This window comes from Portunus trituberculatus, chromosome 42, assembly GCF_017591435.1.
Source record: "Portunus trituberculatus isolate SZX2019 chromosome 42, ASM1759143v1, whole genome shotgun sequence".
Classification (NCBI taxonomy): Eukaryota; Metazoa; Arthropoda; class Malacostraca; order Decapoda; family Portunidae; genus Portunus; species Portunus trituberculatus.
Window position 1 is genome coordinate 16,926,938 of NC_059296.1, and position 12,304 is coordinate 16,939,241.

The 12,304-nt window shown below is 43.3% G+C and overlaps 1 protein-coding gene across 7 annotated transcripts in view; it reads left to right on the forward strand.

Moving 5' to 3' along the window:
* The window catches only part of LOC123517306 (uncharacterized membrane protein C20F10.07-like), a 277,910-nt gene that overhangs the window by 220,997 nt on the left and 44,609 nt on the right, over positions 1 to 12,304 (forward strand). For all 7 annotated transcript variants that reach the window (XM_045277261.1, XM_045277263.1, XM_045277256.1 and 4 more), the window contains one exon: positions 10,696 to 10,869. In XM_045277261.1, the coding sequence (XP_045133196.1) occupies positions 10,696 to 10,869 (174 nt within the window). The remainder of the gene's footprint in view (positions 1 to 10,695; positions 10,870 to 12,304) is intronic.

The window sequence follows — 12,304 nt, forward strand, 5'->3', positions numbered from 1 at the left end:
CCTGACTCACTATCCTTACTCTCTCATTATCATTCTGTTGCTCCATGCCATCACTATTCCTCTCAGCCAGGTCAATATCATTCCCTTCAGTCATGCCGTCATGCGCTTTCACCTCTCACTATCTCTCCCTTCCCGGCTGCCTTCACTATCAGTACCTCTTTTCTCACCAGTCACCAGTACTCTGTCACCATCACCGCTCTCTTCCCCGTCACTGGCACCTCATCACTGGCAATCATGTCCCGCCTCCTCCCCTTGTGTTGTGAGTTCGTCCCATCGTTGTCCTCTCATCCTTCACGTCCCCTTCATTAATATTTCACTCTACACCCTCATCATTATTTGCCCTTCCTCTGTACCCAGCGTGAGGGGACTAGGAGAGAGAGAGAGAGAGAGAGAGAGAGAGAGAGAGAGAGAGAGAGAGAGAGGTAATAAGGTAAGGAAGATGGGATGTAACAGTGAGAAAGAAGGGACGAGAACACATTAATTGTATCTTTCTGAAATGTCAAACGTTCGTAATGTCTCGTTCGTATTTGCACTCATAATTCAGAATAAAAAGCGATGTTTACGCAATATCAACATGCAGAATGTGTGTGCCATCTGCGAGTGTTTGCTGAATGATGAATATGTTAATGGTACAGGGTCAGGGCACGTGAGAACAAGGGACTGCAATGGAAGAGAGGCGAGTGTTTATGCAAGCAGTAACGCTGAGGGTGTAGAAAATGAGACAGGAAGAGATGAGAGCGGTTCTATGGCTCTGAATTGGTTTGCTAGAGTAGGCAGAGTGGAGGTGGAGGGCGAATGGGTGTAAGTGCGTAGATGTAGAGGCGGAAAACGTGGTCGGTGAAGCCTTTCAAACCACGGATTATCAGCGCACGCCTCACACAGTGCATGGAGGTCACTGTTAGCGGCGTCCTCTCACACCACTTGGAAATTAGGGAAAGCGAAGGTACTCTGCGTCCTTGTGCGTGCGCGCGCGCGCGTGTGTGTGTGTGTGTGTGTGTGTGTGTGTGTGTGTGTGTGTGTGTACTCTGCGTCCTTGTGTGTGTGTGTGTGTGTGTGTGTGTGTGTGTGTGTGTGTGTGTGTGTGTGTGTGTGTGTGTGTGTGTGTGTGTGTGTCAAAAACAAAAAAAATCCAAACTAAACTCTCAACATCTAAAGATTAAACACAAGACGAAGAATGATGGCCTCACACCTGCAACACTCGAGACAACATTAGGAACACCTGGAGGGCAACCTTTACCATAACCTTCCTTTTCAACCCTTTATTGCACACAGTCGTTCTATCCCCCTTATCTTACTGATGCAACAAAGTAACTCTGCAGTTCCCCCTAACCTTTCCTGGTCAGAGTAGCAGTAATTTTAATGTAAGTTGCCGACCCTTCCCTTCCCTTTGGGCCGAACCTTTCGTCTACTCATCTCTCGCCCTTCTCGTCTGGCCTGCAGCGCTAGGTGAAGTGACACACAGGTTATGAAACGGTGGAATCTTCAGCAAGGGGAAGTAGGTCAGCCAGGATCTTAGGCTCCTCGGAAAGCATGATATTCCTGACACATATCATAGTGTTGCACGAACGTTGCTTGAGGGCAAGATGAGTTGATAAGGAGGGTGTGTGTGTGTGTGTGTGTGTGTGTGTGTGTGTGTGTGTGTGTGTGTGTGTGTGTGTGTGTGTGTGTGTGTGTGTGTGTGTGTGTGTCTTCTCAGATACTTCCTTACTTGACCGTATTTTTTTTCTTTTTGTGTATACATAGTCTGTTCCTTGTGTGTGTGTGTGTGTGTGTGTGTGTGTGTGTGTGTGTGTGTGTGTGTGTGTGTGCCCGCGGCCCTGAGCTACCTTTTTTTTTTATTGCTGTGTCGTGTAACTTTTTTCCCCCCTTCTTACTGTTTGTTTATGCTGCGCGCGTGTACGTTTCACCTGTCGTATCTGTCTCTCTGCATGCCGCTGTTAGCTTCGTTGCTCTGACTATTCCTTCCCCCCTTCGGCCCTCCCTCTCTCCTTCCCTCGTGACGTGCGGGGCGGGGCGGAGCGTGACATTGCTTGCTGACGATCTTTGTGGGGCGTCCTGCTATCAAAGGCTATTTTGGGAACCACCACACCTTCCGCACAGCAAGCTTGGCCCTTTCCTCTGCGCTGGCGAGTTTGTAAGCCTTCCGTCTCTGTGTGTGTGTGTGTGTGTGTGTGTGTGTGTGTGTGTGTGTGTGTGTGTGTGTGTGTGTGTGTGTGTGTGTATGTGTCTGTCTGAGTGTGTGTATGTTGTGTGTGTGTGTGTGTGTGTGTGTGTGTGTGTGTGTGTGTGTGTGTGTGTGTGTGTGTGTGTGTGTGTGTTGTAGTCATTATTATGGATGTTCATCATGTTTGCTGTTGGTGGTGTTGGTGATTACAGTGTTATTGTTGTCATCGCTGTTGCCTCTGGTGTTGTTGTCGCCGTTGCCACAGTAATGGGAAGGAAGATAACGTCGAGCCACGTGAAGGAAGCCACGATAATGTTTACGGATATGCTATGGTAATTACCACCATCACTACCACCACCAAAGCCACCAGCCCCACCATAAAAAGAAAGAAAAGAACAGCTATGTACTACGTCATCAAGATTCGTGACATCAGTGATGAATAATTGAAGGGTGAACGTGACGCCCCAGAAAACTCCACGTGACCACCGCCACCACAACCACATCCGTTTCCTCCACGTGAAAGGAAAATTTTCTTGAACGATCCAGCCGCTTCTCTCTTGGCACGTCATTGTCTTCGTGTTGGCACCGACCCAAGGTGAAGAGAGGAGGTGATGATGACGGGGGAAGGGAGGACTGAGGTGGAAGGGTATTGGTGGGAAAAGGAAGGACGGCATTATGATAGGTGGTGGTGATGAGGCGAAAAGGGAAGTAGTCTGACAGTGAAGGGAAGGACGCTGGCAAGGCTGATGGACACTCTAAGTCATTTTTGCAGAGTTACTACATTGATGGTCACTTTCTTGATTATGACATTGAGATATGTATGTTGTTGTTTGTTTGCTTGATTGATCTGTTGATGGATTGATGAAATGATTAACGGACTGTACCGACATGTCACAACGAGGGTTTTACAACATATGTACTTGAAATACTTTTAAGAGAGAATAATTGTGGGAATTTCAAAATGTTTTCATGATCGTACCGTACAGGGCATGAAATATCAACAAAAAGTAATAAGAAATACTACTGCAGAGGATCCAGTTGTTGTTATATTAATGCAAAATACCACCTTTTCTTACGCTTTCAGATACTTACCTTATTTCTTTACAAATTTAGCATAGTTTTGTCATACTAAATCTATTATCTTTATTCCGTGCTGCGCTAGAACAGGAGGGATGTGTGTGTGTGTGTGTGTGTGAGGAGGCTGGACAGGTAAAGGGCGAGGGAAGAGTGGAGGAAGTGAAAAGGTGTGAGCTGTGCCCTGAGTGGATAGGTGGATGGGTGAGAGAAAACCCTAAAGTGGAGCGAGGTGGCAGACTAAGGAGGACGAATGGTTTTTATCTACTTATTCGTTTATACATTCACTTTATTCCCACACGACTGCCGTCACTAACTTCAAGTAGGATATGTAAGAAAAATGTTGGCGAGGGGAGAAAATCTATATGTGCCACTTTAAGTTTTGAAGAAGAGTAGAAGAGTTCACACGAGGCGCAGGGAGGTTCATTGAAATGCAGACCCCACGACCCCCGGCTGTGCACCACCATAACTGCTATATAGGCCACGTCCCCTTGGCTGCCACCACTCCACCACTCCACCACACGCACCTCTTCCCTCAAGTACTCAAGCCTCCATTTACAATACGTACTTATTTAGATTTTCTTATATTCATTCTTTGTCTAATGTGTGAGGGATTAATAGGATGAAAACTTCTATAGCTACGTATCAGTGTTACTTTTCGCTGCTGACTCAGGCTCTGACATGGACACAGCCTGCACTAAGAGAAACATTTGTGACTTGAGTAACAGCGGAGACAGATAGGGGTAGGGAAAGAGATCGAAAGATAAGAAAGATAACAAGGGCAGGAGACAGAGAGAGAGAAATGGTAATAAAAAATTGGGTATATTGGATAAACGTATTTTTCATTTCACCTTTCTTTTCATATTACGATCTCCTCCTCCTCTTGAGTTACTTGAAATTTTTTTATTTTGAAATTATTAGTATGTTGATTTACTTAAAGCACTATTTTTTTTCCATATTTTATGCGAGAAATGTCTGCACCACTTGGTTTTCATTGCTTAAGCTTTCTCCTCCCAGCATTAATACCACCACTAATACAGTTTAGCCCATCATGATCTAACTTCCTCTACTAGCAAACTTCCTCCGTCCGCGTCTTCCATTAGGTAGTTAGCGTTCCTCTGATAACGTTTCCTGGCAGCGTTCAATGGGTAGGAAAAATGGATGGTAAATTGTCCTCGATTTACTCAATGTCTAGAGTCTTCTCCATCCTTTCTGTGGTAGTATTTGTATTGTAGCTCAGAAGATAACCTCTTGATCCGTAGTTAATGTTTCCTGATGTCCACCCTTTCATTATCCCGTTCCGTTGTTGTTGTTGTTTTTCTCTGCATCTATGGGCAAGTTACTCGCGCACGTGGCAGAACCCGGAACAAGAAATGTCATCATGCGATCAACTAGGGTGTTTGTGTCCCGCGTAGGAAAATGTGAAAAAAAAAAAAAAATAAACATCAATTCGGTGGTGTTTTTCCTTTCTCCTCTTCCTTATTATTTATTCTCCATCACCTTTTTTTTTTTTTTCCTTTTACCTATGTACACACCTGTTTTTGACATCGTGTTTTTCCTAATTTTCTTTTAATTTAATTGTTGTTCCCTGCATATTATTCCACTTCCCTCACCTCATTTACTTCTTTCATTCCTTTCTTCCATTCTTCCTCCTTTCCTCACCTTTCCTCACTTCCTCGGGTGTGTTCTCCGAGTTCCCGCTGGAGAATGTATGGTGAAGGTGGCGTGGTGGTGCGGTAGTGTCCTGGTCTTCCTGGCGCTGCGGTGTTTTAGGCGACCATGGCAGAGGGGAGGGTCGCCGCTCTCATCCAAGGTTGGAGCCATTAGCTGTGATGGCGAGGAAAAGGAGGATATAAAAGAAGAATGATATAAGACTGCGTTATTTTGAATGACTGTGATATTGTATAGTGATGGTAATAGTACCGGTTGTTGTTTGTGGTGGTGTTTGATGGTAGTAGTAGTAGTAGTAGTAGTAGTAGTAGTAGTAGTAGTAGTAGTAGTAGTAGTAGTAGTACTACTACTACTACTACTACTACTACTACTACTACTACTACTAAAATTAAAAGCAATAATAAACTTTATGATATTAGCGATATAAGGGCATAACTAGGGAAATTACAATAACAATAATTGATAATAATAATAATAATAATAATAATAATAATAATAATAATAATAATATTAATAATAATAATAATAATAATAATAATAATAATAATAATAATAATAATAATAATAATAATTATTATTATTATTATTATTATTATTATTATTATTATTATTATTATGATTATTATTGTTATTTATTAATCATCATTATTATTATCATTATTATTAATGTCAATAATAATAATAATAATGATAATAATAATAACAATAATAATAACTAATAATAATAATAATAATGATAACAATAATAACAGTAATAATGATAATAATAATAATAATAATAATAATAATAATAATAATAATAATAATAATAATAATAATAATAAGTAGTTGTAGTAGTAGTAGTAATTTTGCCTAATAGTAATAATGATAGATAGATAGATAGATAGATAGATAGAGAGAGAGAGAGAGAGAGAGAGAGAGAGAGAGAGAGAGAGAGAGAGAGAGAGAATATGGGAGGTGGAGGGAGGGCATTTGAAGAGGAAATTCCGCAAACTATTGGATCTTAAGTATTTTTCTTCCTCCTCCTCCTCCTCCTCCTCCTCCTCCTCCTCCTCCTCCTCCTCCTCCTCCTCCTCCTCCTCCTCCTCCTCCTCCTCTTCCTTCTCCTCCTTTGACCTTTCTCTTGGAACCCTGCCGACATTACCAATATTTCCAGTCAAATCTCCATGAAAACCCCAAATTTCTATCGCTATTAAAGGAACACTCGAGCGACGTGTGGAGTTTGAATGCCACGCTGACCCGCTTCCTATGGGCACCCCCGCGACGCAGCGAAGGGCGCCTCGAGTATGGTAATGCAGTGTAGAAGGAGCCAAGTACTCACCACCATGGCGTACAGTGTGTTATTCACCATCACGTGATCTGTTTGTTGTATTGCATTAGTAGTACTTTTTTTTCCAACTCTTCTCCATCAGTCACGTTATTCTATCTATACATCTCCTCCTCCTCCTCCTCCTCCTCCTCTCCTCCTCCTCCTCCTCCTCCTCCTCCTCCTCCTCCTCTTCCTCCTCTTTTTTAGTTACTGTACTTTATAGTATCATTTCTCTTTCAATCTTTCCTATCACATCTTTGACTTTCTTTCTCCCTGTGCTCTCTTGTTTTCCTTTCCTTGAATCCTAATGTCCTTCAGCCTCTAACTCGTAGAATCTGTAATGGTGGAATAGGCAGACAGACAGCCTCGTTAGGTCTAGTAGGTCTGTTGCTGTCTGTTCTTTCCTTTGTATTCTTTTGTATTCCACCTCCTCCTCCTCATCCTCCTTCTCCTTCATGGTACGATTCCTTCAGATGAGCTTCGTGTCAAACTTTCAAAATTCCATCGCAAAATATTTTATCTTGTAACTTCTCCGATCTCCTCTTTCCTCTCTTTTCTCCTCCATGTATCCTCCTCTGTTTCTACTTCCTACTCTTTTTTTTCTTCCTCCTTCCCTTTCACTTCCTATATAATCCCTTTTCGTTTTATCCTTCTTGTTCTCTTTTTACCCTCCCCCAAGCTCTCTCTCTCTCTCTCTCTCTCTCTCTCTCTCTCTCTCTCTCTCTCTCTCTCTCTCTCTCTCTCTCTCTCTCTCTCTCTCACACACACACACACACATTTCTGCTACTTGTCGCCACAACGTCTGGTATCCGCCCTTTCAATGTGTGTGTGTGTGTGTGTGTGTGTGTGTGTGTGTGTGTGTGTGTGTGTTAAGTATTAGATTGATAAAGCGGATGTGGTTTTGTTGCCCTTCGTAATTCCCATAAACTCTTCCTCAGTCAATTCTAAATCTCTTACTAATCTCTCCTCTTATTCTCTTCATTCCTCTTCTCCTTTCTCTCTCAGAATGTCTTCAGTTTCCTGACCTCCTTTCTCCTCATCTTTCGAGTCTTTCTCGGGCTTCTCTCTCTCCTCTCCATACTTTTTTATTCCATCACATCTCTCTCCCCTCACCATCACTTCCCTCGTTCCATCTTTTGTCTTGCTCACATCCGTACTCGCCGCCTCGCTCGCTCTCTCTCTCTCTCTCTCTCTCTCTCTCTCTCTCTCTCTCTCTCTCTCTCTCTCTCTCTCTCTCTCTCTCTCTCTCTCTCTATCTATCTATCTATCTATCTATCTATCTATATATATATATATATATATATATATATATATATATATATATATATATATATATATATATATATATATATATATTTGCTATTTTAATTTAACAACTTTTCATATCTGGAATTATTTATGATTTGGCCAAGAATGCCCCTTAGATATTTTTCTTATCATGACTATGTAGTGAAAGGATAATGAATGACATAAATAGTAACGCTCGGTATCAGAGCTCGTTCAAAACAACATCTTTGCTGGTTTTCGGTCAGTTACAGATCACTGTCAGTCAAGATCACTGAGATTAAAGATGAGGGACAATGTTAGTACGTTTTGGACATGCGAGCGTGTAAAGAGAATCAGCTGACTCAGTAGATCACCTGATTAGTGTGGATCTCATGCACACTTGTCGGTGTTTACCCGCGCCGCCCACCACTGCGGTTGTCAAATTGTAATGGCTTCATATGAAGAAGTGATAATTTTCTGATCTGCTGTATTTGAAAGACAGGAAAAAGGCGAGTGGTCAGTTAGACATGTTACAGTTAGATCTTCCAGCCATATGAGAGCATAATATGTGAAAGATGTTATTACAACGCAAACCCAGTCCTTTGTTTGAAAGCATTCAAATAAGTGTGACGACTACGCTGCCCACCAACGGTAAATTTGTGAACCGCTGAGAATAGAAATTCTCTGTCGGGAAACTTCGCGATAACACGTACGTATGGAGGATGATTTCTCAGAAATTAATTAATGCAGCTGCATGATGATATTACTGAAGCATTAATGGTATTTTATTTATCGAAGCAGGTAGTGTACACTGTCGACGCTTCGCAACACCCAACACACCAGCAGCATGACGAAGGTGTGCCAGCGTGTGCATGACTCCGTAGTTTCTCTCACGTCTATTATTCATACAGGATTGACAATGTCTAGCCTCTTGAGGTCAGTGACACCGAGCTGGGAACGGAGAGGAGGGAGTGGAGAGAGGAAGGGAAAAGGAAAAGGAAAAGGAGAGGAAAAGACGATGATTTGTATAAAGACCAACAAGCTGTGGGAAACAAAATGGAATTGAATAACAAATTAATCATACGAACTGTGGGGCACACAGAGAGAGAGAGAGAGAGAGAGAGAGAGAGAGAGAGAGAGAGAGAGAGAGAGAGAGAGAGAGCGCCTTGATATACCAAATGCTGTATACGATACAATAGTGATCCCTCCCTTCCGTTCTCTCTCTCTCTCTCTCTCTCTCTCTCTCTCTCTCTCTCTCTCTCTCTCTCTCTCTCTCTCTCTCTCTCTCTCTCTCTCTCTCTCTCTCTCTCAAGGTATTCGGGAGCATTTTCAGAGTGTAGCAAAGAATTTTGTTTCAAGAGAAAAGTGTCGAGAGAAACTCACTTCGCCGCCCTTGGCTTGTCTTTTCCTCAGCAACTACACCAAGAGCCTCTTTATTTTTTTTCTCTTCTGTTCTTCCCAATGCAGTGAAAAAAACCCTACGAACAATAATGTATTTTAATAACGTATCTTATTTTCTCTACCTCATTTTTACTCCTTAATCCTTCACCACAATACAACTTGTCCCCTCCAAAGAGTCCCTGTACGGAAATACTTACTGTATTATTGATTCACCTGAACGTAACTCCAGGTGAGGTCGATTGGTTAAAGTGAGGGAGAGGTAAAGGTAGACGCAAAGGTAACGCGTTATTGACCATCTGCCCGGTGTGTTGGTGTTAGCTGGTACGTGAAGCCGAATGACGCACGGCGAGGACAGGGAAGTGAAATGATGACGGGCAAAGAGAGCCATGATAAAAGATTCTTGCAATATGATGGGAGTGATGAGGAGAATAATTGTGATAATGATGATAGCTTGACCCGAAAGACGATGCAGTGAAATGTCGGATCCGTCTTTTCTCTCCCTTTCCCTCCCCATCCGTAAGAAAAATAGCGTAGGTCACGAACACTAATAAATGGCCTTGACCTTTTCTCCCTCCTTCCCACCGCCTCCCGCGTCTCTATTCTTTACACACACACACACACACACACACACACATATACGCCCAGTAGCTCAGTGGTTAGAGCGCTGGCTTCACAAGCCAGATGACCGGGGTTCGATTCCCCGGCCGGGTGAAGATATTTGGGTGTGTCTCCTTTCACGTGTAGCCCCTGTTCACCTAGCAGTGAGTAGGTACGGGATGTAAATCGAGGAGTTGTGACCTTGTTGTCCCGGTGTGTGGTGTGTGCCTGGTCTCAGGCCTATCCGAAGATCGGAAATAATGAGCTCTGAGCTCGTTCCGTAGGGTAACGTCTGGCTGTCTCATCAGAGACTGCAGCAGATCAAACAGTGAAACACACACACACACACGAGAGAGAGAGAGAGAGAGAGAGAAAGATAGGGAGAGAGAGAGAGACTTCGAACTCTCGCCAACAAATAATAAACTAACCACAGTCTTCTTTACTCAATCATTAGCGTATTTTGTTTTGTATTTAGTTTTGCAAGGGTTGGAAATTTTAGGTTAGTTTGTTGCCTTCTTTGAATTGGATTACCTTTATTGACTTCCCCTTGGGTTCACCGAGTTCGGAAGGGGTGGGAGAGGGAAGAAGAAAACTCATATTATCTTGGGGACGAGGAACTTACGCCATTAAAAAAAGCGTTCGTGTTCATTAATTAAGGAAGATTTTAGCTAACAATACGATGGCTGGTACGTGGCTGAAGAAAGATATTAATAGCAGCAGCAGCAGCAACAGCAGCAGTAGTAGTTGCAGTAGTAGTAGTAGTAGTAGTAGTAGTAGTAGTAATAGTAGTAGGTGTGTTGTAGTACTGCAGTGATAGTACTGCTACTATCAAAAGACGTGGGTATATATTCTCTTTTACTTTTTAATTTTTCCTTTTAGTTAGGTGTGTGTTGAGGGGTTGGGAGGGGCGTGCGCGCGCGTGGGTATGATGTAATAAAGTTCGGGAATTTACGTTTCACTATTTCCTGTGTGCTACAGTAGGAGACTAAATGGAAAATGGACAGGAAATGTAATACCAGGAAAAAATGTGTTTCCTTCTTTGAAAGAAAAAAGAACTGTTTTCAACGCATCCATTTGTTATTTTTCCTAAATGAGCTGGAAACACAAAATGATATGAAATTACATCATACAAATAATGTTAACTTCTTCCTATTGCTGGTCACGGGAGCGTGTTCCTCCTTCCTCATCTCATCCGTTGTCTTTCCGTCCCCAGGCCCGGGGCAGCCAAGTCTGCCCCCAGTACACCCCAAACGGAACAACGGATCGTGCCCCGTCCCCTGCCGCGGCATGACACCTTCATCGCCCCAGGCGTATCACCAGCCCTGCACACGTCACCCAACTTCAGACCAATGAAGCTGAAAACCACCTCTTTCTCTAAAACAAACAGGTGAGTCCTTGTGTGTGTGTGTGCGTGTGTGTGTGTTTCACTGTTTGATCTGCTGCAGTCTCTGACGAGACAGCCAGACGTTACCCTACGGAACGAGCTCAGAGCTCATTATTTCCGATTTTCGGATAGGCCTGAGACCAGGCACACATCACACACCGGGACAAGAAGTTCACAACTCCTCGATTTACATCCCGTACCTACTCACTGATAGCTGAACAGGGACTACACGTGAGAGGAGACACACTCAAATCTCTCCACCCGGTCGGGGAATCGAACCCCGGTCCTCTGGCTTGTGAAGCCAGCGCTCTAACCACTGAGCTACCGAGAGTATGTGTACGTCATAACAGCTGGAATTCATTATGCTTATCGGTCTACATGTATGCACATACTTTTAGTTGAAATGATAATATATTTCAGGTGGAGAGAGTATAGGAATTGCGCGTTCTCTTCGCCGAAGTCAGAATAAAGTAGTGTGTCCTTTATATTGACAGAAAATGTGTTTCATTACACATGAAGAAGAACGGTACTTCATATGCTCTGATATACTCGTGTTTGCGTGTAGATACCTGTGTGTTCACTGTTTGATCTGCTGCAGTCTCTGACGAGACAGCCAGACGTTACCCTACAGAGCGAGCTCAGAGCTCATTATTTCCGATCTTCGGATAGGTCTGAGACCAGGCACACACCACACACCGGGACAACAAGGTCACAACTCCTCGATTTACATCCCGTACCTACTCACTGCTAGGTGAACAGGTGCTACACGTGAAAGGAGACACACCCGGCCGGGGAATCGAACCCCGGTCCTCTGGCTTGTGAAGCCAGCGCTCTAACCACTGAGCTACCGTGTGTGTGTGTGTGTGTGTATGTACTTACCCAGGTCTTTTGCTGGTCATCCAGCCAGATTTTTCTATAAGGAATGAGTTCAGACCTCATACTGACCGATCTCCGGGTAGGACTGATCGAGACAACGACACCACAACACTTCCAGTTACATCCCGTACCTACTTGCTGCTATACGTTGGAACTCATCCATTTATCTCGTCGAGCTCGAGATTCGAACTACTACACTACGCGTTGTGTTGTGTGTGTGTGTGTGTGTGTGTGTGTGTGTGTGTGTGTGAGAGAGAGCAAAACATTTATCATCTAATCAATGTATAAAGAAAAACACTGAAAACTGTCCTCGTAAGGGTCACTCTGTACTTATATCACTCCAGAAAATATCCGTTGGGTGTTCGTGTTAAACCTTGGCTTGTGAAACCTTTCCTAATCTTGTTTCCGTTCTCAACTTCAGCTTCATTCTCTGGTTTGCCTGCCCAGCCTTGTATTCCTAACACTCGCCGGTCTTGTTCATGAACTTAGCAGAATACTCAGTTTCACCATCTTTCCTTATTGACCTAAAGCTAATAACATTATTCTCTCGCTCTCTCTCTCT